General features: G+C 40.6%; 1 protein-coding gene across 12 annotated transcripts in view; it reads right to left on the bottom strand.

Annotated features, from left to right (window-relative positions):
• Window positions 1–27,978, bottom strand: part of TRPM1 (transient receptor potential cation channel subfamily M member 1) — a 93,791-nt gene that overhangs the window by 2,911 nt on the left and 62,902 nt on the right. For 3 of the 12 annotated variants that reach the window (XM_054077225.1, XM_054077216.1, XM_054077226.1), the window contains 18 exons: window positions 27,679–27,852; window positions 26,978–27,112; window positions 25,994–26,044; window positions 25,113–25,148; window positions 24,311–24,451; window positions 23,224–23,253; window positions 21,082–21,371; window positions 20,070–20,298; window positions 18,649–18,771; window positions 18,178–18,309; window positions 17,063–17,191; window positions 15,606–15,857; window positions 14,746–14,938; window positions 12,463–12,483; window positions 10,717–10,861; window positions 8,396–8,595; window positions 7,915–8,047; window positions 4,519–6,068 (listed from right to left, as the gene is read on the bottom strand). In XM_054077225.1, the coding sequence (XP_053933200.1) occupies window positions 4,799–6,068; window positions 7,915–8,047; window positions 8,396–8,595; window positions 10,717–10,861; window positions 12,463–12,483; window positions 14,746–14,938; window positions 15,606–15,857; window positions 17,063–17,191; window positions 18,178–18,309; window positions 18,649–18,771; window positions 20,070–20,298; window positions 21,082–21,371; window positions 23,224–23,253; window positions 24,311–24,451; window positions 25,113–25,148; window positions 25,994–26,044; window positions 26,978–27,112; window positions 27,679–27,852 (3,684 nt within the window). In that variant the 3' untranslated portion in view covers window positions 4,519–4,798. Of the gene's footprint in view, window positions 1–61; window positions 141–959; window positions 1,044–4,518; window positions 6,069–7,914; window positions 8,048–8,395; window positions 8,596–10,716; window positions 10,862–12,462; window positions 12,484–14,745; window positions 14,939–15,605; window positions 15,858–17,062; window positions 17,192–18,177; window positions 18,310–18,648; window positions 18,772–20,069; window positions 20,299–21,081; window positions 21,372–23,223; window positions 23,254–24,310; window positions 24,452–25,112; window positions 25,149–25,993; window positions 26,045–26,977; window positions 27,113–27,678; window positions 27,853–27,978 lie in introns of those variants that run through there. The other 9 variants (XM_054077228.1, XM_054077227.1, XM_054077217.1 and 6 more) reach the window with 8 other exon arrangements.

Below are 27,978 nucleotides of genomic sequence, written 5' to 3'. Positions count from 1 at the left end.
ACTTAAATACTTTGGCTGAACAACTGAAAAGAATAATTTAAAGCCTATTATCAAGACCTACCTTACATCCATTGTGAAGATACAGGGCATCAACCGTAAAGCACCGCTTTGCCAAATCAAATTTTGTTTGGTAGATAAGGCTAAAAGTTGAAGAAAGCAAAAGAAGATTGCTGTTTTAAGGCAGTCCTTAGTTCTTGTCTCACTTCTCCCAAGGCTTGTGGTTTTTCAGCCTGCAATCCAAACTACTACTATGTACTGGTTTTTGACCCCCCCCCCAGCCTCCCTGAACCCTGGCACTAGTTGAAACGGGCATTGAATGGCCATATCAGCCAGGTCCCTACATCTGTTTTGTCTTTCTGTCTGATGCTGGCTACCAACATTGGATCAAAATCCTCAATTAGGCTAAAATATTCAGCTCAGGTGACTGGGCGCAAGTAGAGCTTTTATCTGCAGTGGCTGTAGTGACAGGAAAACACCCCTACAGCTAATGTAGCCCTGTAGCCCAGTAAAGAGAGTATTGTCCCTGCCAGTAATAGGCCACAGGCTTTATGCTAACCTTGTAAGGGCTCAGGACTGAGGCTTGTCAGGATTGCTTTGTCTGAACTTGCCTTAACCTGCCCTGAGCTGTGGCATTGGTTGTTTAACTGTGAAAGCAGTTGTTCTAATGACTAGAAAATTCAGGTGTAGTGGTAGGATTTGAAGGCTAAATAGAAAAACAAGACATAAGGTTGATAGCAAGCATAAAAACGCCCACAAGGATGCAAAAAATAAGGGAAAAGAAACCAACAGCAAAATCACGCTCATACTAGCAAAGGAGCTGGGATGCTTGCAGCTGGCAATGCTTCCTCACTACCCCCAGCGCAGCCACTGACTGTTAGCCCGAAAGGATCAGTGCAAGTGGGAGCATAACATCAAAAAAAAGGAGTAGGTAATAGGAAGTGTGCATATTTCAATTTTACCTTATCACTTTTTTTCTTCCTGCAGTAGTATAGTAGTATTCTTTCCTCTCTTCTTGCCTCTCCTCTCTCGTAGTTAGATCTAGACTAATAATGATTCATACATTAGACTGTTAAAATTTGTTACGCTAACACTACATTTCTGACTTTACACACAAGGTGTGCCTGCTTTTTGCTCGTAACAAGCTTTTGAGTGTAACACCAGTTCAACTAGGAGTGACCGGTCAGGCACAGCAGGGATATGCTGGCAATGGCACTGCTGTGTGGGACCCCAGCAATGTGCCCAAGTGCTGCCGTAACTCTGAAAACTCACCTCCTCCACAGCAAGTGCTTGGCAGCAGATTGGTTTTGTGTCAGAGGATTAACTACCCAGAACACCCGCAATGAGACACAATCCTGTGGATCTTGCAGACCTAATGAAATAATTCCGTTGACATGCTTGGTGTGTGCCCTTCTCATGTTCCTGTTTTCGGACAAGACCTTACAGATGCTTGTATTCTTTTGGTTTTTATTTAGAAGGACGGATATATGTTTTTCCAAAGATTATAGTGGAGCCCGGAAGGTGGGAAAGCATCCAAAGAACCCGTATGGAGAAACTATAGTTGGAAGGTTTCAATGGCTACTTTAATTCATTACTAAATAATACAGAAAATGGACTTACTTGGCTCTTGGGTATCAAAATCCAGTGTCTAAAACAGAAAGAGTGACTGCAATAGGAGAGGCGTGCAAAAGCAAAGTCAAGCCAGTCCCAGAGTGATGCAATGTAGGAAGGGGTAATTTGTGGAATCAGCCGGTAAAGTTAAGAACCTTGCCTATGTAAGTATTACAGTTAGTCACTGTGGTTAAAACATTTGTCTCAAGGGAGAGGGAAATGTCTGAATTGCAAGATATTGTAGGGTGAACAAACTGAAATGACCTTGGTGACATGTCTCTGCATAGACACAGCCTCAGAGTCTGTACTCCTTCGGCTCGACCTGGTTCAGTACGGGTCAAGCACACAATAACAAGTGGAATCATGGCGACACTGCTGCGGAGTCACCGCATGCTTAGCAGTAGGAGGGACGCGTCTTCCTGAAAAGCAGTATTGAACATGCCTCTTCAGAAATGCAAATTCTGTGTTTGCATCCTTTCGGTCACTATTCAAGAAAGCAAGCAGGCAGATGTAGAAATGTGTTGCTTGTTATTCTGTTTAGCATGTTCCAAATCTATTATTGGTCTTCTATGCATACACAGAACCATATTAATCTTATTAAAGTGTCTGTATGTCTAAAGTAACTCTGTCAAAGTCAGGGTAGTTAGTTCACACTGAATGGCAGAGGGGTTATCACTTCGGTCCATGCTACCCAAGCACCAAAAATGTCCGAGCCTTATAAAGTCATCACTGTTTACAGAACTTGTTGGAAAATTACTGGCAAATGGTAAAAAAGAAGCTTTGTTTAGAAAATGCTCAGCCCAGGCACCGCAAAAGGAGAAACAGAGAAGTGAGATGTTTTGATATCATTATAGTGAAAAAATTGTTATACTGAGTTCATTTTACATATTTTTCAAATGTTTCTTTATAAATTATAATTTTTACACAAAGGAAGTAAATAAATACAAAGGTAAAACGGTTTTGTTTGAAATCTACATACTAGCTGATAAATTTGTGATGAAAATGCTGAAAAAATAACCGGTCAAACAGCATGATTTAACACATAGTTTATAAAGACAACATAACAAGAGGTATGCGACACACCGAATTCCGTTCCCACAATGCATACTGCTTGTTTAGCGAAGTGCTGAAAAGCTGCATCCCTTTGTGTTCGTCAATGAACAGTTTCTGGTGAGTGTGCAGGCAAACGATAAAAAGGCATTGGCGAATTGGAGGCTATTTTAACTACACATATGAAATGGCTATGTCATTGCATAGAATGGTAACACAGAAGTAAACATGGAAGTGAAACAATTCCAAATGTCGTTCTGTTTTTACAAAATGCCAGGTTCCCTAAAGTTGAATAAAAGAGAAGCCCACATGAAAAGCAAAATGTCAACACTGTTCTGACAATGGCCAAACCAGTAAACCGCTAGTAAGATAGCAAAAATCCATAGTAAATGATGACCAGACTTTGTGGAATGTCTGCAGTCACTGTAACCATTCAGCAGAGTAACAGTGCTTCAAGGTATAAGCACGGATGGAGTACGAAAATATAATAAAAACAATAAAAAGCTGATACCGTCAGTGCATTGGTAGAGTCCTCCATCGCTCCCTGCATTTCAAAGTGCTGTAAGCAACTTTATCGAGGGGGATGCCGAGACCTACGCGCTGAGGAGCTGGTTGGGGGGGAGAAATTGTGTCTTTTCAAAATAGTGCATGAACAAGTCCTGACAGTTAATGAGTTAAGCACAAACTTTTGACCAGTATTCTGTGAACATGTAACAAGCCTTTAACTCATTTTCTTTCTTGTCTGTTCAATGATATACATCCCCTGGAAAGAGAGGTGCTGAATATTTGGGAAAACAGAATTCCTAAAAGGTGACAGAGAAGAATGAGGCAAATAACATCATACTGTTATGAAGAAAACTATCAATACCTAGTACTTGGAAAGCCGCTGTTGAGTCAAGTGCACTGGAAAACTGTAGATGCGGATTTAAAGTCTTAAGTCGTTGAGGGATAGAAAACACTTTCGCTGTAGGGACTTTTTTTCCCCTTTGACATTTGTTTTTGAAATTTACTCAAGAAAATGGATGGAATTTCTGTTCTCATCTGGAAAACCTATTATTTTGTTTAGACTGACTCCTAGAGACTGTTCCTTGTTCCTCACGTGTCATCATAATGAAACTGCAAAATGAAAGAGGAATTTCTTACAGTAGATTTGCTTCAAACACAGATTGACTCTCTTTTAATCTGACCTGACCAGAACACCTTTCCTGTTTGGTACTGTTTTCCCATGCAGGCATTTAAAAAAAAAGCCAGATTCTTACTCTACACAGACTTCTATCGTAATCCCCTTTTATACAAAACACTAATGCAGGTCTTGGATTCATATTATTAAAATCTCCATATACTTTATGTATTTAAAATATCCCTAAACATTTTGAAACAATGATCACTGTTTTGCAACAGTTTAAGGCTGTCAGCATGCTTTGGGGTGGGGACAGATATAATTCTGAAAGCAAGATTATGTCATTTAAAGTTCAAGGACAGGTCAAGAATACATCTATTGAACATGGCTTTCTGGGTCAGGTTTTTCCAAATACAACTGTATTTTGCCATTCGGATGTATTTTAGTGGATGAAAACTGCTATATTGGACCTTCCAGAAAGGAGCTAAGAAGCATGCATGAAATCAGAAGCGAAAGAGGAGACTGCATAATTTTTTCATGTCTCCAACAATTTTGTTTTGATCTGAAAAACACAATGGCCACAAAGAAACCAGCTGCATAAGTAAGGATGAAAACTAAGGCTGGTTAAAAATGTGTTCAGTTTAAGAAGTCTTTGGATAAAAAAGAAGAAAACATTTTCTAAATTATTACATGATAACATTGTCCTTCTTTCAAGAGCTTTTATAAAGAGCTTGCCAGGAAATGAGCTTATGAGGCAGGCTGAAATGGAACAAAGAAAGATCTATACCGTTGGCATCTGTGAACTGTGCCTACTTTTTATCTGCCCCTGAGAGTACGCTTCCCTTGCACCTGACCCAGCAAGCATTTATTTAAGAACAGAACATATATCTATTAAGTTTAAAATGAAAAGAAACAAATACATGCAAAAGTCTTCTTTAGAAATTAATTTAAAAATCCATAATTTGTTCCATTAGTCATGCTGCTTTCGTGACTGTCAATAAAACAGGGCCATTAGCCACTTTAACATTCAGTTTCTGTGGATGCATTTTCTTGCCTAGCTTTCTGTTCTTCTGTTGCACTGCCAAATGCTACCACCAAATTAGTTACGCTGCTGGCATGCCCCGGTCTGTTTAATTTGTCCTTTACAGACTTGGCTCTCCGAGAATGGCTGTGTAAACTCTTTGACCGTACTGACAGGAACCGAGAAGTCCTTTCTGGCTTTACTGATAGCGAATTCTCTTTGTCAGCCTTGACAGCGGCAGGCATAGAGGTGTAAGAGGCACTCATACCTGCTTCACCAACATCACTGTCATCTGTGTCCATCTGTTTCTGCTCTGCTTGCCTTTCTGCTTCAGAGACATAGCCAGGGTATTCTGGAGGACGCTCTTGAGAAAGCTGCTGCTGAACTTCGTATTTCCACTCTGTGGCCCATTGTTCAATCGTAGAAGGACACACCTGATCCATGATGGTGCTATACTCTGTGGTCCAGTTGTTAACCCCTCCAACCAGCTTCCCACCCTGTGCAAATATAAAGCTCCTTGACTTCATCATAGTGGTTTGACAGGCCCTGAATGTTTCAGGAGGAAAATAGCGCATCGCTTTAGACTTATCCAAGGGATAAGAGATGGTTGCTTCTAACTTGGTACGTTCTACTTTTAACTGAGTGTTCTGAAAATCTGATCTTGGTACTGACTGGTTGTTCATAACAGCATCCATCTGGTTTATACTTTGAGGAAGCATTCCATCACTCTTGAAAATCCCCTGCTTTTCATCCCCTAAACCATCTGAACCAGAACGTGGTCTGGAAGCATTCTGTGCAATTTCTAACGCAGATTTACTGTAATCTGCCGTGGCAACTGCATTAGCATTAGAGGAATATTGGAGACTGGCCTGGTGATCTGGACCCAGCATCCTTGGGTCTGCTCCTTCTTCTTTTGTACCGTTAGAGTGGATTTTTTTACGCAATCCCATGGCTGGGGACATAGGAGCGGTGCCGTCATCATACATTAGCTCATCCCCACCAACGTGGTATCTGTACATGCTGTAGCCATCAGAGCTGTTAATACTGCTTTGCCTTAGGAGATACGCAGCGTCACACTCGGACGAAGCCCGTGAACGTGGGTATGTCAGCTCAGATTTGTCAATACCTGCCAGCTTCTCGAGAGCATTCACCATCCGACCAGATAGTTCTTCCAACTGAGAGAGTCGGAGGTCAACAGTTTGAAGAGAAGCTTTCATAAAATGTTCTCTTTCATTCACTTCTTCTAGCCTCATAGACATATTTTCAACTCTGTTGGGTATAAAAGAGAAAGCACAGAACAGGAGCTGTGGAATGTGCACTAACCTGTTCTCAGCACCCAGCTACTGATTTCTTTGCGAGGTAGAATTTTGTGCTGTCATGCTTCATTCTTTTTTCCTACGCATAGCATCAGAAACGTGCATTTTCTTGTTATCTATGCTTTCCGTACACAATGTTAGAGGGATAGCGGAACTTTGCCCCTATTTACATGCCAGAAGAGTACAAGAGTTGCAGCCTGTAGGGACAGCCTACTATTAACATCTGAGTGTGCCATCCACTTCATGCTCCGTTGTCCTCTCTGTGTGAAGCATTATACGAAAAATACTTTCTAATGACACACTCACAGGATGACTAAAAATAGCATCAAGGCATGTTGTAAGGCAAGTTTTGTAGCTGTATGAGAGAATGTATGCCAGTGTGTGTGGGATTAGTTTAGCTCTTGAAATACCTTTCAATTATGTATCAGCTATAGGGAGTGGAATTATTGTCTAGTTAAATAATACTTTTCCCCATTTTCTTTTATCATTTATATCATAATGGAAGTGATGGTACCAGAAAAATGCATATAGAAGTAATGCGTTAGAATGGGGCTCATACAGTAGTAAATGAACTGTGGAAATTAAATTAACGTTCTTTTGCTCTCTCGCACAAAAGATGATGGAGCATCTGGAGCAAGAAGCCATGAGAAATAAGCAAATCTGCTTTGTGGCCATAGACCATAGTGAATCAGTGAGGCTTACCAGCCCTGCTTTATCCTCTGCCACAACACCTGGGATTCTGACAAATTGCCATGGATAAATAATGAGCTAGAAACTACTCGAATACATGTAGCAGATTTAATTTACTCCTCTATTCTCAAACTTCACGTACAATAATTGAAGGTGTTCAGGGCCTTCCTTCAAGAGAAAGATGTTTATCCATTAAAGAATTATATGGCTCATAGAGCTACTTCATAAGAAATGTTAAAAGGAAGACAGATATAGATAGACAGAGGTATATAAAGATACACACACATATACATGGAGTAGTTCATTGTCAATATACTGTGAGGCAGATTAAGGTGAAAGGGTGTTTAAGGTCTGTATAATTTGCTTTACAGGGAGAACTTTTCATCATTTCAGGGCAGTGACCAAAGCCCCCGTCCTGCCTGACCTCCTCCTGCTAGCGGGACCGGCAGAGCCGCTGGGAACAGCCCTGCCAAGTGACCTGGTTCAAAAGTGCCACCACCGCTGCGTGCTTACACAGCAATATGCAAACAGTACCGAGTCCCCAGAATAGCTTAATGATTTACATTTGAATACTCCCTGTCTTTTAACTAGGGAAAGTTCATACAGAAAAGCTAAATGCCTTCTTCAAAGCTTCCAAGAGAATCTGTGGTAGAGATTAAAACTCAGCAGTTGCGGGTGCTGGACCCTCGTGCAAACCACAGGACCAAGGGAAGAATCCTCAGTGCTTCTATCGTTAAGCTCCAACAGATTTCTTATGGCTGGATGAGCCATTGGAAGCTCAATGAGTAGTAATTTGCTCAAATGGATAAAAAGCCTAACTATGATCTTCAGATGGGTGAGAGCGTAAAAACTCACCGTGAATAAAAATGTTCTTATACCAAAGTTACAGAAAGGAGCAGCCTTAGACACACCAGTAGGGACAACAAAAGCCTTGTGAGACATGTATCCGCACAGATATTTACTCAGGATTCAGATCAGCTTCTGAATTGGTGGTGGTTTTCTTCAAGATATAAATCTTTTGTACTCTAACTCAATTTTAGTTCTAACGGAGACAAAACCCCATATATTGTTCCAGATAAGTGGTGTGTCTTTTTTCTTGTAATAGGTACCTTTCAGAGGTAACTCGGATGCGTTCATCATTAGATGATTGCTGCTCATCCTCTTTTTCCTGGAAGTATTCTTCTACACACTGCTCTTCAAAGTCATAGAGTTTTTTTAGCTCTTCATCATTCAGAAATAACTCTGTGCAAAACAGGAGAACAAAACAGGAGTTTCCTTTTTCTGAACTTCTGGCAGTCACTTTAAATCAAATTTAGCAGGTTATTTTGGACATACGGATACTGCAGATTCTACTCCTGCACTAAATGAACAGATGGTTTTGTAAATAGGGAATAAGCACTTAGTCAGAGATGGCCACACAGCCCAGCAGGCGCTAGAACGCATTGTAACAGTCATCTGCTTTATGACCAGCGACTGGGGGATATGTTTTCTCAATGCCCTTTGCGCTTTTTAACAGCAGTGCTACGCGTCGAACAAACTGACTACATTTTACAAGATGAAGAATCAATTTAGAGAAGATTTCTTGCATACTTAGTCCCCTGTCACGCTCATCCTGGTCTCCTTCACCCTTCCTGCAGCGACAGCAGATTCGCTTTATGATTATGTAGATGTGGCTGAAGATAATCATTGGTGGCGGGAGGACAGGTCTGTCATGGAATGTCATGATCAGCTGGTACCGCTGGAACTTCCAGACTTGGTTGGATATTGATTTTACCTCAAAGAAGGTATTGCTGAAAGGGAACATAGGTATAGTTTCTGTTAGGCCCCTGAAATTTACTTATAATCGAGCAAGAGCTATGTTGAAAAAAGTAGCAACTAATAACAACACGCGGCCACATGATGGTTGGTTTGGCTCTCTGTTGATGCTGCTGAACTTGCTGAACTGATGATTAACCTGAACTCACGATTTCACTACTCTTTTTGAAGGCAGCAAAGCAGAAGGTGCTTTGCATCCCTTATGGACCACCCAGAACAGTCTTCCCCTGAGACTATTTGCTCCTAGTGTTTAAAGTCCCTTGGGAACCAGGGAAAAGAAACTTGCCCAATTAATGAATCTCATGTTTGGTATTTTGAGGCTTGATTATAAAGAATTTCTTTTAACACATGCCAGTGTTTGATATTACATAAAGTATTAAATCCATGAAAGGTATTCTGTATGATAAACCCAGAAGCTGCGCATCATTGTCTTTAATATGCTAATCAGCTTGACCTACATAAAAGACTTTTCAAGTTTTCACAAAATGTCCTAAATTCAAACTTTATTCACTCAAACTTCTGACTCAGAAACATGGTGCATGTTCTTGTAAACAATTTGTTCTTGGAAGTCACAGCCTCATCATTTCTACAACAAAATAAGGTGTATCATAAAGCTGTTTTATTTTGTAATTCACTGGATATGAAGGAGTATAAGTGATAGTGTTCAATTCAGAGATAATGATAGTCAAGGTTATGAAATACCAACTAAGAGAAAGCAGACTTGATAATCTTAGATAGAAGTTTTTAGGCTATTTTAAAGTATGCTCAGACAGCTCATTCCACGTCTATGATGACGATGATATCGACACTTCCTTTTTGTATTCTCTGTTCACTTCTTTTCTAACTTTCTGTGCTTTAGAATGACATTCACAAAACCAGTTAAAACACCTCTTTGAAAACATAGAATTCTTGACTACACATAACTTTCGGTTTCTGTTGGCTAAGTATATATGAGATTATTAACCAATGATAAATGACAATCTGCCTTCATTCTGCATCTCCTGCACAGCAAGAATTCCCAGCTAGATCTCACCCTCTTGCAGCCAGGCTGGTGTGGCAGGAGTTAACAACATGACCTACTTCCCAAACTGCTGATTCTTTGGCCCGTCAGCCAATAATAGCTACCATTGTAGCATTCTTCCCCTTCCCTCTAGATGTGACTGGCATTTGAGTATTTTAAAATTCATGACCTTTTAAGCTACATACATCAAATGAAAGACAGACTTTGTGAGCCATAGATTTCTGGGCACCCGATGAACTATTTTTGTGGTTCTGACACCAGCTGCCTATGCCAACAAACCCTCCAACACGACATGTTTACATGCACCAAAAACGGATCACCTGCTTTTCTCAGGTGGCATGTTCAGAAAGTCTGACTAGGAAGTAGATATTTCAGTTCTGGTTTTGTTTAACCCCTAGATCACGACAGGAAAAACATGCAACAAAACCGTGGGCAGAAAGAATGAGCAGCAGAAATCGATTTGGTTTTACTCCAGAGAAGTCTAAATATAGATCTGTGGAATAACATTAAGAATGTGCACAGTGCACGTTGCTTGGATGGGCCACAGACCTTGGCAACATGTGGCCACCCTTTCTTTTAGTCCAAGGCAATAGGAACTCCTTTTCTAGGTCGTACAAGAACTCTGCAAGACGCTATTTTTTTCTTTTTCTTTTTTAAATGAAAAGCAAAACAGGAAGAATAAAGAAAAAGAAGCCAGATGATGCAGTGATAGTGCAATGCCTCCTGCTTTTGGTGTTTGGATTTTCATTCTGCAGTTCTAGCATGGCATTGTGTTTGCCGGTGGTTATGTGGACTACCATAACGTATGTAGCAAGTTTCCGGTCTTCATCTCTCTAGAGCAATTTTGAGGCCCGTTGCCATCCTCGAAACGGTAACAGGCAGTAGTCAGATTCTCTCATAGGCATTACTGCCACCCCTGGCAAATTCAAAGCGACCTCCACCCTTTCCCAGTCACGTTCGTACAGTAAGTAGGTTCTGAGCGTGAATGCAAACCCTTGCAAAATCAGTTGATGTGTTGTCACAGAAACTGTCTCAGCAATAAGGAAGTAAAGATAGTGCATGATCATTTACTTACTTGAAGACAGCAATCAGCAGGTTCACCAACAGGATATTTGCTACCAGGAGGTAACAGGCCATAATAGCAGGAGTGAGCCAGGCCCCTGGTATACACGGAGGGAGGCGTTTACCATCATCATCATAAAGATTGTCCCCACAAGGAGCTGAAGAAAAAAACAGGAAAGGTGTTATTCACAAATTGCCCAATACATAAGAAAACTATTCACATTTATTTAATTATGATACACACATCAGATTTTCCAAGCTAAACAAATGTTGTCAGTTTATTTCTAGTAGCAAGTGTGTATAATTTCTGCTTCAAATTCTGCTTCTAACTGTGGCATACAAAGTGATTTCCCATAATAATGAACAGAGAGGCAGCTCCGAGTTTGCTGTCCAGTGTGGCCATCTCTTCAAATTCATGTGGATTTTCTTTTTCTGGTAGTTCTAGTCCAGGACCAGATCTTCATGTGTCTGCATACAGAGTAACAGTGGCATTTAAAGAAGACTCTCCAGGAAAACTTGTGTGCGTACCTTGCTCAAGATAGAGAAGTATTCACTTAGATTGCTGAGCATTAATTAAACCTTTATCGGGGCCCTCAGTGTATTACGGAGGTCTTCGTGATGCTGACCAGCTTCCCCTGGGGTGTGCACTTGCGCAGCCTGTGCCTGTGTGCCGGTCTTGGCACTGGACTCTCTAGGCGGACCCTGGCCTGTCACTCGTCCCGGCTGGGGCTGTTACTGGTACTGGCAGGTGGCTCTGCTGCCACTTCGGGGCCCATTTCCCTTTCCCTTGTTTTTCACAATTATTCAAAATTTTAGATAAAATTTTAAACCAAAGAGATAAAGTTATAAACCAAAATTGATAAAATAACAGCAAAACAGACTGGTGAGAAGTGGACAAAAATAGACAAAATAGATCAGACAGATATAAAATAATTGCCTGAAGTAATCCCAAGAAGACATGGGCTGTCTTGGGGTCAGAGCTGTCCTGGAGCTGGGTAAGTGCAGCGAGTTTATTCTGCGTTAGGTGCAGTGCCAATGTTTCTGGTTTCAAATACAAGGCTAACTTTTGGAAGCATCTTGTAGCAGGCAAAGTGTGTATCAAGCACAGGTTCTTTAGCTGAAATCCTACTGAAATACTAAGTCTGCCAATGAGTTCATTACAGATTTAGTTCATGTGAGTAGACAAACCAGTTTTTAAAGCATTTGCAAAGAGCCCAGTGCTTCAACCTCACCTGAAAATTGTTTGAAAACAGACCAATTTTATTTAGTGTGGACTGAATGATGTGTTTAGACTGTGATTGATAAGATATATTTTATTTGCTTTTCAAACATCAGAATAATCTTTTTCCCGTTTATCATAAAAGTAGTATAACAGGGAAGTCAAGCGAATCTCAATATTATTCACACAGACCAATGAAAGTACAGCCAAAGAAACACTAACGGTGTGTCTAGGTAGTCAAAAGGAATTACTTATACCATTGCTCACGTGCATCTAATTTTAAAAAAGGGTTACTTTTCTGTCAGTGTACTGGAAACAAGCCACAGCAAGCACGTAATATCAATTTGAATGTGTAATCTCTAATCTATATTAAAATATTTTTCCTCTGCTTCTTTTCAAATGAAACTACTGCAGTAGAAACCCAAGATTCACACCTGAATATTGGATGAGCCCTATAATTAGAATGACGCTATTTAGTGAAGGAAAAGATTAATCAATATATTCAACTAATAAGATAATCAGCCCTCCAAAGAGACTTACGATTAATTTCCATGGCATAGACTGAAGAGCATTCCAAAGGAACGGAATGGAAAAGGAGGCAGGGAGAGAAAGAAAGAGAGAAAGAAAACAATAGAATGATATAGAAAAAAAATTTAGAAGATAATTGAAAATACAGTTTTAGCACCAAGTAAAGATAAGGAACTCAAATGTCAGAACAGCAGAGACGTATGCTTAGAAACAACGTCTGTGTTAAAAATGCATTGCGTTCTGCAGCTTTCTTTTCATGTTGTTTTCCCCAAATGTTACATGTGGCAGTGAATTCATTATATTAATAATAAACCACAAAATGCTTCTGGCAGATGATCACTTAAATACACACGGTATTTGAGGCAAGTAAACGAAACTGGAGGTCGCCACAAACACAAAACAAGTCAAAGCTACCACGCAAAATTCTTTTAGCTATTATGGAAACATTTAACATTTCCTCCTTTTTTTCTCTCTCTTTTTTAAAGAACCACTCTAGTGTCGAGCCTGCCAGTTGTTTCTGTCGAATAGCTAAGAAAGCCGGGATAATTTAGCCTGGAGAAGAGAAGGGTCAGGGTAGGTCTTACCAATGTTATAAGTGCCTGTTTATGGGTGGGAATAAAGAATACAGAGCCAGACGCTTCCCAGTGGCATCCAGTGACAGAGCAAGAGGCGGTGGTCAAATTCCATTTAAACCAGGTTGTCCAGAGAGGTTGCACAGTCTCCATCCTTCAAGATATTAAAAACTTGACTGGACAGTCCCTGAGCAACCTGCTCAAATTTACCCTGTTTTGAGCAGGAAAGTTCAATGAGATGATCTCCAGAGGTGCCTTCTAACCTCAGCAATTCTGTGATTTGTGATCTTCATCTTTAGGGGACATCCTATCCTCAGTGAAGCTGTTGACAAAAGTCCAGCTACCTTCTTTCAGACAGAAAATTTGATGTAATGTTTGTTCCATAAACTGTTTACACTCAAGAGCCTTTGGCAAAACTACCCAGAAGCACTTGACAAAGAGTCAGGTTAGATTGCTGGGAGATTCACTCGCCAGCGACTTCAGACGTTACTTTTGTGGTGCGTTTACAGAGAATCATGGAAAGGTCAGAGTGAAAATGCCTTACTGAAAGCAGAAAGATCTTCACAAGTCAGTCCCTAGACTTCTAGACATAAGAAATCTGCAGAATAATTGTCATGCAGTCTGGTTCTTCCAGTAGAACTCTTTGCGTGGCCACTTTTATTTCAGTGTTAAAACAACAAACCCAGGTGTTTCCAAGTTAGCTTCTGTTTAAGCTACTGACACAGCAAAGCTTCTGACATGGGGAGGTTACTGGAGCAAGGAGATGCACTGAACTTGTGTAACTGAAAAGCCCGAACTTTTTTCCTCCCAAATCTTTTGCACTGCTGAAGAAAGATTTCTAATTCCAAGGATGCTCGGTATATAACTGAGAAATGACTGGAAGCATGAGAGAAGCCTGGGACACCACTTACACCAAAGAGATCACTATTCTTGGTAAGGTGTGAGTTTTGATATATAAAGAAATCAAACATTAGCAAGCGTTCTCAGTCAAAGAGAAGCAGGATTTGAATGCATATTATGAGGCTCAAAGGTAAGGGATACCCTGTTAGTCTGTTCCTCTCCATGGGAGAATGAACCCAGTTGAGAGACAAAAAAGATTATCCTGGCTCACATGTGCACTGAAACTGCAATATCGGACAATAAATGACTGGCTTGACCTTTTATTTGTCAAGAGTAATTTACTGCATCACAAGTTACACTAATGAGACAAGCATTCGTAAGGAAAACAAAGATGATGTGATCTTTGCAAAAGTGTACACTGCTCAGAAACAGGCAAATGGCATTATACTCCTTTCTAAGCAAATCACGTACACTTTGATGACATTTGGCATAAAGGTTTCTCATGATTATGGGGATCTGTATTGTTGTTGAGTTAACTCAGAACTCACAGTTTGTTTATTTATTTTTTGCTTCTCTTGTTGAAACTGACTATTAGCAAAGATGGTTCAAAAGAACATTTCAGAATGACCTCTGTTGATCCCTGAAAGTAAACAAAACACTTAATCCTGTTACACTCTTAGGCAGGAGAGTATTCAGTTTTAACTGAATTTGAAAATAACTGAGAGACAGGACATGCAGGTGGGGAACAGAAAATTGCTCAGTCTCTGGAGTCTGTCATGAGAAAACAACAACAACAATAAAGACAAAACACTACTTCCAAATTGAAAACAACTATTAATTTGGATCTGATCATCTGCCTCAGAAACAGGAAACAGACTCTTACTATGAATTCTACTCTTACGGTCTATCTGGTCTGCGAACACCTCTCCATAGATCATCCAGTAGGGCATATAGAAGATGTTGCGAGCTAGTCTCCAAGAAGGCTCCTCATCTGGGTGCAGGATAGCTTGGCGGGCTACTCCAAAGCTCATCAGAACCACAAGCATGATGACCACAAAGTAGAGCATGTCAATCATCTGCACAGAGAGACCATCCAGAGGTTCTTATCATCACCAGGCTGCACCAACGCGTCTGCTTGCCAGCACGCGTTAAACTAAACAAGAAACTATCAAAAGAACAAACACATTCCCCTGAATAATTTTGTTGATGCTGTTCTTTGACTTTAACTACTGCTCATGAATTAAGCATGCAGGAAAAACAGTCATTTAAAGGAGTAATAGATTTATATTTAAAAATACTTAAAATGATAAAATCTTTGCTACCCCTGTTCTCTTTTGCATCAAGTGCACTGTGCCGTGCACAGACTCCTTCTTAGTTACAAAGAGATGGCATAATCATTGCTGTGTCGTGCCCTGTCTGCAACTGATAGTTTTGTGGATGATCCCAGAGTATCGACAATCTCTTATTGTTACGACTTTGGGAGGCAGAAAGCAGGCAAAGTGAACAAGTTTCTACATGAAGGTTAAACAAACAAACAAACAAACAAGCAAAAGAAAATAAAAAAGATTCCCTCTGAAATCAAGAGCATTGCATCTCGTGTGTGTGTGAAATTCACATAGTAATTTTTTCACAGTCTTTCTCTGGGGTCTTACTCAGGTGGAAAACCTCTTTGTAAAATTAGAACTGAATTTAAATTCTCAGGAAGTTCTGGAATACATAATTTACAGCAATTTAGGCACTAACCATCTTTCCAATCATCATGACGTAAGGTCCCAGGTATTTGTTCACACCAAAGATATCTAGTACTCTAATGTACCAGAAAATGATATCTACGCAGTAAATCACTCTTCCATAACCCATGTAAGGCTGGTTCTGTAGGCGAAGAATTGCTCCTATTATAAATACTGAAATAGCCACCAGGTCAGTAATATTCCAGTATTCCTGGAGCCAAACTTTCACTTTTTGGCTCAGCTTGCCAGGCTCTGACATTAGAATCTGAAATAAAAAAGAAACCAACAAAGAAATCATTAGGAAAAACACCAGTTTACATTTTTGAAGTAATAGTTATGAAAAAAGACCAATCTTGTCACATGACATTGATGTCTAAAAGCCTCTCTGCTGGCAGCAAAATTTGTTCCAAGCAGCAATATTTTTAGTTTTTAGCAGGCAAATTTCCACTTCACAGAAACATAGAATGTTTTGTGTTGGAAGGGACCTTAAAGATCATCTGATCCACACCCCTTCCGTGGGCAGGGACACCTCCCACTGGCTCAGGCTGCCCAAGGCCCATCCAACCTGGCCTGGAACCCCTCCAGGGATGGGGCAGCCACAGCTTCCCTGGGGAACCTGGGCCTCACCACCCTCATCTTAAAAAGTTCTTCCTTATGTCCAATCAAAATCTATCTTTCAGTTTAAAATTGTTGCCCCTTGTCCTGTCGCTGCAGGCCTCGGTAAAAAACTCTCTCTCTCTTTCTCATAAAGTTCTCTTTACGTATTGAGAGGCTGCAGTAAGGTCTCCCCAGAGCTTTCTCATCTCCAGGCTAAATACAGTCAGCTTTGGACCGCCTTTTCATCTTCGGATCTATTTTGGCTTTATTAAACCTTTTATTGTTGTGGGTTTTAGTCAATCGTACTTAAACTATGAGATGTGGCTGACCGACTTGGCATCCCTATTCATCTCCAAATGCAGTTAGTATGAGATACGGCAACTGTGAATCAGAGGACAGGCCAAGGGCAAACGTGAGCACAGCAGCAGTTTTTATGCTATCTTCCTCATAGGGAAGTGATGAGACCAGCCAGACGGTGCTCCCGGCTGACTCCCCAGACACCTCTCTTGCTGCAGTTCCCGTCAAGGACCACATCAGTAACAAAAAGACGGTACCCACTGAGATTTCTTCTGTGGGTTATGGCCATGCCTGTCCTTGGAAATGCACAAAAGAGAAAGGCAGCATTCATTTGCACTACTGACCTCTGAGCATTTTTGGCTGACCTTTGTGCCCAATAACAGAAGGTTTTAATGTATGGCAATGGGCTATAAATGAAACCCTCTCTGGTGATGGGCACTTGGCGGCTCTGTGGATATGAGAATCTTCTCTCTCATACGTGGCTTCTCAGCCCTCTGCACAAGTCCATGCTAGTATAACCTCTAAGAGTGATCTTCACGTTGAGGATTATGAGATGTTCTTAAGATCAAACTTTACCTCTCTTACTTTCTCTAAAGCCAATGTCACAATGTAGGAAATGACAATCCATTCCTGGACTGACGGCCACCGTTCCATCCGCACCAAGATGATATAATTAAAAAGCATCAAGTAACCGAGGTATGATATCTACAAAAACATAAACCAAAATCCTTTATGGACTTTAGGTGATGGATCCCAAGCTCCTTCCACAGTTAGACAGTATTCAATCATTCGAGATGATTTCCACACACACGCAAAAATCAGTCTCCCCTAATTTCCATTACGAAGTTCTGAACCATTAGTGTAGGTCAAAAGAGCTATCACTCAATTTTCTGTAACTACTGGTTTAAATGTCAAACTGGTGATGCTGATGTCTCCATGCCTCACAGCAGTCTTTGGTGACCTGCCAAACAAAAAACTTCAGAGATCTTGGAAGCCCAGGGTTAAGAAACCAAAATGAATTCAATGGCTTTGCAGAAAAAAAAACCTAACCAAAGAGAAATAAAATAAAAAAGAAACCAGTATCCTTTCTACACGGCACACACAAAGGCAGTGAGAAGCAGCAAGAATGCTTTTTCTGTTTTGTTAGAACAGAGTTTAGCACAAGATAATTCTTGATGCATTGAAGAGGAAATCAGAAGCTTTTCAAAAATAAGTCTTCTAATTTTCATTGGGTTTAATTATTTAAATAAAAGGACCTCTTAAGTCTTAGCAAATTGGGATCTGTGCTCTAGGTTGCACTCATCTGAACCCAAAGTATATTTCAACGCAGAACAGGAGCCAGAGCCTTTGGGAAGCAAGAGAAGCCAGCCTAGTTTGGATCGGGGGACTGGACTGGGGAGCCTGCACGGAGTTTGGCGTGTGAGTAGCCACACAGGGCCTCCTTCGATGTGTGTAGGAGCGTTAGAGGCTGACAGCGTAAGCTTTAGTCATTCATTCTGTTTCACTGTCTTTGTATTTTTCTCTTAATAAACGTAGTGCTTTACTCCACAGATCACGTGAAAGTCAGCATTATTTATTTATTTATTACTTGGTTATTACTTTAATGCTAGAATCCTCCAAGTTCCTTAAATCATCCCATTTCTGCAGGTGTGAGAAAAACAATCACCATCAGTTTAATCATTGTGACTTACTGTGTAGAACCAAAATTTGACAATAGGTGCATTATAGAATTCGTAAATCTTTGTTCCAATTGGAAGGCTCTTTTGTTTTTTATTTCCATTCTCTTCATCTCCTTTTCGGGAGCCTGTATCTGCATTTGCATCCTGGAAGACCAAAGTTTTTGGTTTTCATCAGTATACAATAGTAAAAAAAGTAGCTTTTCCTCAAGAAAACCCTGGCCATCTGTTCCCCACACGCTGCTTCCTCTGAGCAACAGAACTCTTGAAAAATATGAAAATAAAAATGCCATAGATCTGTGCCAGTACACAGAGAATTTACATGCCTTGGGAACCCAGCCTACACACTCCTAAAATTCTTCACTGATATTTATCCCACTGAAACAGCTGAGATTTTCACCCAAGTGAACTACAGCACAATCAGAGAAGTTAGAAAACTGAGCACGCTTGAGATATTAAGACTTCCTAATAATCTCCATTACTGACCGCGTTTTCCTCCTCCTTTTCTTTGCCTTCTTCATTTTCTTTTGATGTTTGATAAGAATAATCATCGTAACTTCGAAACTCTAGGAAAAGGATGGTGGGAGGGAAGAGAATCCCTGTTATAACCTGCATAACAAGAAAGAATTCAATTCAGATAGCAATATTTGTTTACATTACTAGATTTCATAACGAGGCAAATCCCCAAAACCATATTTTCTTTTGTATAGTGTTCTAGACACTCTGCTATCCTCAAACCTCCAAAACTGAATAAGTAGGACTGATGAAGCGTTGGCAAGAAGGCCTGGAATGGCGAGATGGCATCCTGGAAGGCTTCCCATCTCCATGAATACATTGCAGTTAAAAAATTGTGCTACAGAATTAAGAGTTGTGCAGAGAAATTCTGTGATAGTTGGAAGAGTTACCTACTATGATTAATTTTAATAGTTAAAAAATTTGTGAAAGGCAAAAGCAGCTTTGCAAATAGCACCAGGAGAGTTCTTTTACTCCACAAGATTAGCAGGTTGAACAATGCTTCAAAGAAAGGAAATGGATAACAGATTTAGAAAGCACCATGATGCAATCAGGACAGGACACTTGCCTGAAGGTTGTAAACCGGCTTAAGAGGGAGACATGCGAAAGTGGAAATTAATTGAGAATGACAGAGAGAGCTCCAGGTGTCTGTCAGCAAGCGTGGGAGCACGACCTCGGAAGGCAGGCACGGCACTTTGTCAGTAATGGGGGGATTTAAGGAAACGAGGAGGTGACACTGCAGGTGGCACCACCACCACCGGCCTCCATACGGCTGACAGCAAACGCATTATATAAGAAAGAAAGGATTATATTCACACGAAAACGCACACAAGAAAACACTGCTCTGCTGCCTTAGCATTGGCTCACTCATGTTTCTCTTTTGTGCCAACCTCCTCATGTTACTTGTTTTTTTGTAAATTCAACCGTTGGTAAATATAAAAATCGATAGAGAGATCAAATCATCAAATTGCAGAAAATGGAAATAAACACCACAGTTTCACACAACGCACATTTCTACATCTGGCTCATTTTCTCTCTATTCCCATTGCATGGACCCATAACTAAGATCTTTTTGCTGGTATCCAACTAATTTTTAATCAAAGATGTATGTTTTCGGTGAACAGAACTCATAATTCATTGAAAGCCACAACTTCGCTCTCAAATTCCAATTATGATTATCCTTTTATGGATTTATATTTTCCTTTGTCATGCAGTAACATTCCTAAAATACCCTGAATTTGGAAACCAGAACAATTAGCTTATAAATAGGTACATTCTTAAAGTATCTGTAATTAGTTTGTAATCTGTAATCAATTTGTTCTATGCATACGCTGTTTATAATGTAATGTTGCAGGCAACAAACTGTATCTTTGAAAACTGCAGAGCAGAAGTACCTTAAGGCCTGGGTTTTTCCGCATGCGCAGCCGCCCCATCCACATGTCTGTTAAGAGCATCTGGCTGCACGTGTGAGCAATGAAGTCCCTGTGTTTAGCGGCCACAGCCAGTTTCAGGCAGGTAGAATTACTCCAGTTTTTCAGCTCATAGGTCAGTAGTTTCATGGCAACCTGCTCATCGTGTTTATAGGACTGATCCAAGAGTTCAACAGCCAGCTGGCCAAAATCTCTGGGAAATGAAAGATAAGTCCAGTGAAGTTGGATTTAGGAATCAGTGTGTGCTTGCATTTTGGGTTTTGATTCTGATTAAAGGGAGGGAATGGCCTCAAGCTGCGCCAGGGGAGGGTCAGGATGGACATCAGGAATAAGTTTTTCACAGGAAGGGTCATCGGGCACCGGCAGAGGCTGCCTGGGGAGGGGGGAGTCACCATCCCTGGAGGGGTTTAAGGGATGGGTGGATGAGGTGCCGTGGGGCACGGTTTGGGGACTGCTAGGAATGGTTGGACTCAACGATACAGTGGGTCCTTTCCAACCTGGTGATTCTATGATTCTATGTTTTTCCACACACATGTACAACAACAAGAACGACAGAGTCTCAAGCTTGATTTGGGACAATCTACTAAATTCCAAACAAATTTGTAGGGGTGAGAGAGAATTAGCTTAGACTGATAGCCTGATAACATCTGAAGCTGTATCTTCAGATGCTCCTTAATTCATGTGAGTAGATCCTGAAAATAACTTTGCGAAATAAAACTAGCTAGTTCTACAGAGAGAGAAGCTTAAGAAAGATGGGTTCTGTCAGAAAAAATGCAAATATTCTCCTTGCTAGTGTTTCCTTCAGATTCCAAGACCACCTTTTGGCTTTTTTACTGTTGATTAATAGGCTCCAAATGGCATTCTGTGAACCCACATTCTGGAAATCAATTGTACTTTACCAAAAAGGAAAGCTTTTCAGCAAGTCAGACAACTCCTTATATTAAGCAGACATATACTCTGCTCTGTGTCTACTAACTTGGAGTTGTTGTCCAGGTCCTGGGAGATGTCATCAACCAGCTCACTCTCTGAAGACTCATGGGCCATAGACTTGTACAGTTTACAGGCCACAAGTGCCTTGGCCATGGCTTCCTCCCCTCGCTGCCAAAGGAAGAGTGCCATCTTCTGCCGTTTCATCAGCACGGCCCATACCATCAGTTCATGAAAGGGATACTGAAAGCGGCTGACTTCGGGGTCATCCACATCAATATCGATCTCTTCCTCCTTTTTCTTCTTCTTCTTCTTCCCTTTTGTGGGAGGCTCATCATCCTGGGACAAAAAGGAAGCAATGTTGCCATCAGTTTTTAAGAGCTTACAGACAGCGGCACCCTGCACAGAACAAGTACTGAGAGGCCACATTAGCAGCTCAGATTCTAATTTGGTTTTGCTGTTTGCTACAGTGAATGCTGATAGCGATAAAACCATGAAGAGCACATGACAGAGCATGCACTGGGCAAGCACACGCAGCTTAATATTCTATTCAGAGAAGCCTTTCTTGCATACTTAATTCCAAGTCACCCATCTCAGATAAGTACAGTAGAACCCTCCTGTACCGAAGGCATCGCTTTACACTGCACTGCGAAGAGATCTCTGCCGCAAGTGTAATTCCACTGCGGCGGCAGCAGAGCTCGAGCAAGCCTGACTTCCCTATGACTAGATTCCACCGTAATTTCTGATTTGATAGGTCTGCATCTGTTCCTGCTGCATCTCGTACAGGTATCAAAGCAGTTTTCAGACTGACATGCAGGTGGACAGAGTGGGAACATGCAAATGGAAAAGCCAGGCAGACAGCAAGATACTAAGGGGAGTCTTCACCTTTGAATAACCAATCTTCTCTTACGTACGCACTGCAAACGGGAGGTATAGGAATCCCATTTCTTAAAGGGATAGGGAGGATAGGCCATTACTACAGGAACCAACATGGCAGTTACGGAAGGGAAGTACTGACAATGAAGCAGGATCCTGAAGGAAGAAAAGCCACGATTGGGAAAATTAGGGTTTAAATAATGTAGGAAGATCATTGCATATATAGGTGTAGACAGGGCTCACCGTCAGTGCAGACCTCAATTCCAATCTCAGAAGTGGATTGCAAGTAAAACCAATTACCATTCTACAAAATCAGTTCCAGTTAAAGTAAGCTCAGCACAATGCACTATTTTTTAACAAAATATGAACTTAAATCCAAATTCAGGGCGCAGACTCACAATCCAGGTTTCCAAAGGTGATTTTTCAGCTGAACAATTAAGTATGCATTACTCTTCCAGCAGTTTTAAGAACTGCAAGTGGTGACCTCTGTCTCTTATGGAAAATCCAGAGGTCATTAATTGCACGCACATGAATAAAGCGTTGAGCATCTCTGAAGCACAGACATAAAATCTGAAGCAGAGGACCAACACTTAGGTTCTCCCCACAACAGGAAAATCAAATCAAACCCAAACCCTGGATAAGAAAGAGAAAGGAGTCTAAACTTCTGTCTTAGAGCTGCTGCGACTGGAAATGAAAAAACCCGAACACTTGGAGTCTCATCAATTTACTGACTGCTTCAGCAAAAAAAATGTTAATTTTTCTTTTCACCTTTTCTTTCTCTTGGAAGAGGGTAGCGGGCTATGCCCCCTGTCAAGTGGAGAGAACACTTCAGTTTGTGCCACATAAAACATTTCTTACTGAAAGAAATAGGAAAATCAGAATGTGCTTTTTGAGAAGCACCAAGAACCTATGTGTGACCAGTGGTGATTAAAAAGGTCTGTACCTCGGAGGGGCTGAGCTTTTGGCCTTGAGTCACTAGAAAATAGGAAGCTGATCAGAGAGGTTAAACATAACATGGACTTCCACCTTCACATCTGGGTGATTAAATCTACAATAGGTTCCGACATGGAACGTGTTACTACATAACAATGCTAAAAACTGCCTGAAGACTATTGAGCAAAACCTTAAGCAGCTCTCAAGATCGTACCCATAAAAAAAATCAGAAGTATTTCACAGGCTGTATGCAAAATGGAAGATCCCATCTAGTTGAAATTCGCCTTAAGTCATGGTAACAGTGAAAAAGCTAAGAGCAAAAGCAGAACTGTACTGATAAATGCTCTGATAAAACCAGTATTTTACAACAAATCCAACTTACCTCCATCCCTAGTAGTTTAAGGGCTTTTGGCTGAATATTAAAGAAAAGAAAATGCATTAGATAAGAGGAAAAATTCAAAGACCAAGGAAAAACACATTTTTGTCTACAAATAACGGTACAATTAATTACTTTCCCTCCCCATTTGCAGGAAGGCAATGGGTTACAAAATATTTTCCATCCTGCACCCAAGTGAAATATTTTGATTCAGATGGAAACTTAAGTGAACAATTGAATAATATACTGCTCTGAGAATTAAAATCCCCACACGGTCACCAAAGCATGAAAAGAATGGAGCTTCTAAGCACAGATCCATCAGCTAGCACTAACCCCCCTGGGCCCTATATGTGGGCTGCAGAGCGCTTGGGCTGTGAGTGGCCTGCTGACCATTTGTGGGGCTGCTTTCGTAGCGTGGGGCTCTCTGTAGCCGGGCTAGGGAGAGTCAACTGACTGCAAACAGAACCAAACCAATAAATAAACTAATGAAGATGATGATTCTATTCGTTCAGAAAAGGCTTTTCAACAAAATGAGGGCCGTGTTAGATATTCTTAGGATTGGTACGTGACTCTGAAATGCTTACTGAGGCTGTGGTGGCTTCTGTAGGGTAAGAGTTATGCTCAGAGCAATTCTTAGCAGGACTTACTGTAACAGGTTCATAGCTCTTCTGTATTTAGTCTAAACTCTCCGCCTTACCCAAGTCAAGGCCACCGTTGGTTATAATTACTGGATCAGCAGGCCTGGCTCGACCAATACAGTTCACAGTTAGAAGAGAGCTAAAAAGTCAAGCTGCAGCTCAAGTAGGAATAAGTAAATAGGCAAACCACGGTTAGAAATGCTTGGGTGGTAAACTACTGAAATAGGAGGATATTCACCTCCAGATCAATGCATTTACCACCTTTTGGGTCCTCCAAACCTTTAACACAGCTGTTTTACAGATCCCTTATATAACTTTGCTACTGGTTTCAACTTCAGTCTTGCAGCATCTCTTTAGAATTTAACATGTAGTGTTTCACAAGGACAAAGGAACAGACTGTTACTTATTTTTTACCATCAGCACAATGGCCATATCCAGAAAGAACTAATTCTTACCCTTTTTGGTCCAAATAAATTATTATAAAGCGTCCGAAAACTTTTTCGAGTATAGTTGCAGCGATAAGCTCCACCCATGAGATATTCAAGCACAAGACCAATATCGATGAGGCTGATATGATAATCTGGTGGAAGATTTCCCTACCAAAAAAAGAATTACAAAAGACAAAATAAGGACTTTGGAGAAGAAAGCATAACGTACATTCAATTGCCTGGCTAGGCATATCATGCCAGGTTCAAATTGGCACGTAGGTATTATTTACAACCACTTCTTTCAGTCTCTGAATATTTCTACAAAATTAATGATAACTGATACAAATAATGAGTAATTTTTAGGGACAAATTTCTTTTGCTTTGTTGGTGGCAGTATTTATGGTTGAGGACAAATCTTCATTTCATATACAGTATATCAGTGTCTATACAAGCCCGTGTTGTTTGCAAGGGTTATAGTGATGAAATTAAATAACTTTGTACCGATTATCATTAATCCAGTATAAAAGCACAACTTAATTTCACAGTGACTATCAGGCATACTTTACATTTTATGGAAACTTATATTTCCTCACAATATTATGTACAGAGGTAAGATTTCAATGCAGAACGCCATCTAGATTAACGTGCAGCCCGAAATCAAATTAAAAAGCAGACTATAACTCACTGTTACAGCTCAAAACTGGACAGTGCTAGTGAGCAGCTGAACACTGCACCTCACTATTGAAGCGACGCCCCACAACAACTGATTCTACAGCACCACTGAGCAGTTGCTAAGAGGAACCAACTACATCCTAAGCAAAGACATCACCTCCATGTTAACCCAACTGAATCCCCGAGACTGCCGCTGAATGAATGAGCCATGAAAATGCGATGAAAAGGAGAGACAGACAGAAAGCAGAATGCAGAAGAGCATTAGTAACACTCAAAAGACAAACACTGAATGAGAAAAGTGTTAAACTATGAAGCAGGTCAATATGAATTATACATTAACCCGGTGCTGCATAATTCCCACATCTAAACCTCCTGGGAATAAATGCAAGTTTTCTTCTCAAAAAGGAACGCAGGCTATTTCATGTAGCTAAATTTTACTGAATAAAAGCTCCCAAACCTCAAAGAGAGCAAATACAACAATAAATCTTACAATGATGCTATTCATATTTAATGAACAAATTTACATGTAATGGAAACAAATGAATAACAAATGTAGGACTGGTGGTACTGAGAAACAGAACAGATTTTTTCTCAAGCAGAAGTAGGATTGCTTGGGAGAAAAGTAACAAAAAAAAAAAAACCCACAAGGAAGCAAACAAAAGGGATCAAATTCTGTGCTCGTGACTGGGGCTTCCAGTTAACCTTGCAGGTCTTTCCTTCCACTCTGCGTTTGTAATGCTGCATTGGGAGCTTCTTGTAGAGAAGAATCAGTATCAACCTAATCACACTGATGTGTTGCATTACTAGGACCTGAACTTTCCTCTCTTTACCTTTTACACGACTCTCAGTGCAGTACAGCCATACCCAATTTAGACTGACATCACTTTTTGTCACAAGAAGTGATTAATCTTTCCTTTTCTTAACAGCTACCATCTCGTTTCAAATGTCCGCTTCCTCCCATGCTATGCTTGCTTTTTCTGTTGACTCACACGGTTAACACTAACACGCAAATGTGCTGCTGCTGTTAGTTAAGCTTACCTTTTTCACATCTCTGACGAGCAAATGCAGTGTATTTGGTGGACCCAATCTCTGAAACAAAAGTCATTCAAGGTCCATTATAGCTTCAGTTCTTCAGATTTATTGCAAATGTAAATGTAATTAACAATCTAGCACTGTAAGCAGAACTTCAGCAACCACATGCCATCATGCTTTTGGGGTGAAAAGAAGGAACTGGGCTACAATGGCAAACACATTTCTCTCAAGAGCTGTGCAATCCCTTTCTTACAAGCCTTCACACGGCGATTCAACTCGCAGCAGCCTGTGGTGTTGTCTGAACTCGTACTCGCTGCAGGAGCCATAAAGGGACCAGAGGACTAGACCGAGGTTATGCGTTGTTTCAATGCGAGGATACCTGCCACTTCAATGATTGGAAGAAAGCCTAGAAAGAGTTATGTTCCTGATGGATTTGCTGTGGGTTGGGTCAGGGGAAAGTTTAATAAAAATGCATGATTTTCTATGGTTTTGAGAAAAAACATTCTGCTTTGCTGGGCCGCAAGGGAAAATGATAGTGACTTCTGCAATGTGCCAAGAATAAAAGTCGCTGTGTAAGTACTTCACCAAATTTACAGACTTATGTCAATGAAATTGAAGAATACATACATGAAAAGTAATTGAGATTAAACGTAACTTACCACTTTAATACAGGCTGGTATTAAACTTTTACCATCTACATTAGTTCTTTAGGCATTCTGAACATGCATTTAAAATATATCACTACATTTACATCCCAAACAGCTTCTGAAAGCTGCTGTAGGGTTATTAATTAGGAAGGCATCTATGTGGGAACACAACAGGACACTCTATGTAGTAGCAACGGCCCCCTTTACCACTATCAACTTCTTCGTATTGTCAGGGCTCAGCTTTTTTGGAAAAACAAGCAGTCTCAGGAGAAGAGAAAGGATGCCCCTGTTAAATGCAGTGGCAAAGATATTGCAGGGCACTTTATTAATTCTGCTTACTCACAGTATTATAAAGTTCTTCCAGTCGAGGAATAGTGAGGAAGTTGTGCATGTTCACTCCATTCTCAATAAGCAATTTCACAAAGTCCACTCGATCCAGAACCAGCGCATCCAGCATGGCCTGCTCCAGGGAATTCACCTGCATTTGAGAATGGAGAATGTGGGGCTACGTGAGCACAGAGGAGCTGGCTTGCCAACAACCATCAACATTTTCATTACTTGGGACTTTCCCAAGTCCCCAAATATGTTGACTAATCTGTAAGTGAAAAGGATCCCCTTGACACATGAACTCTAATCCAGACTACAGAATAATCTAACCTACTGCAACTGGAAAATGAAGCAATTAGAAATGAAGACCTTTAATCTGCCTTCAATAAATAAAAAACATGTGCAAAGAAGGAAGATGATGTCCACTGCTGTTCTTACTTCCTTCTGATAAGTGCTGGGAAGAGGATGCAACGGATAAGCACTGTCTTGTCCTGTTGTGGTGTGGCAGCATGCGGTGCTCACGGGATGAGAGAGGGGTTCCTGGCTCAAAGACTAAAGAGCGTCCCTGGGTAATCTAGTGCTGATCTTGTGAGAATGTGCAAATGAGTATTCTATAGAATAAAAATGTGTATTTTCCTTCTCTCTTTGTCCCTCAGGATGAAACAAACAAACAAAAAGAATTCTTCAACAGTTTTAATACAAATACTTTCATCTCACCCAGTTCAGGAGTTCAAGCTTTCTTGGATCCATTTCTTCTTCTGGCTCGTCTTTTCCTTTTCCTCCCTTTTTCTTCCCTTTCCCTTTCCCTCTGGCTGCTTTGGTCTGAGGAGCTGGAGATTTTTTTTCCTTCTCAAGAGCTGTGCCATCAGGAGCTGTAAGGCTTCCTAAAGGCTGTATTTAATAAAGCATTAGAAGTATTAGAAATCTCGTTGATCATACAGTGACTATTTCACTGCACACAATCATATTGAACCCACCACTTCTCACATGAAGTCGGCTAAAAATTATGATTTCTTA

The sequence above is a fragment of the Cuculus canorus genome, chromosome 12 (genome assembly GCF_017976375.1).
Source record: "Cuculus canorus isolate bCucCan1 chromosome 12, bCucCan1.pri, whole genome shotgun sequence".
Lineage (NCBI taxonomy): Eukaryota > Metazoa > Chordata > Aves > Cuculiformes > Cuculidae > Cuculus > Cuculus canorus.
The sequence above is the reverse complement of the archived record's forward strand: the minus strand, read 5'-3'. Positions and strand labels throughout refer to the sequence as shown.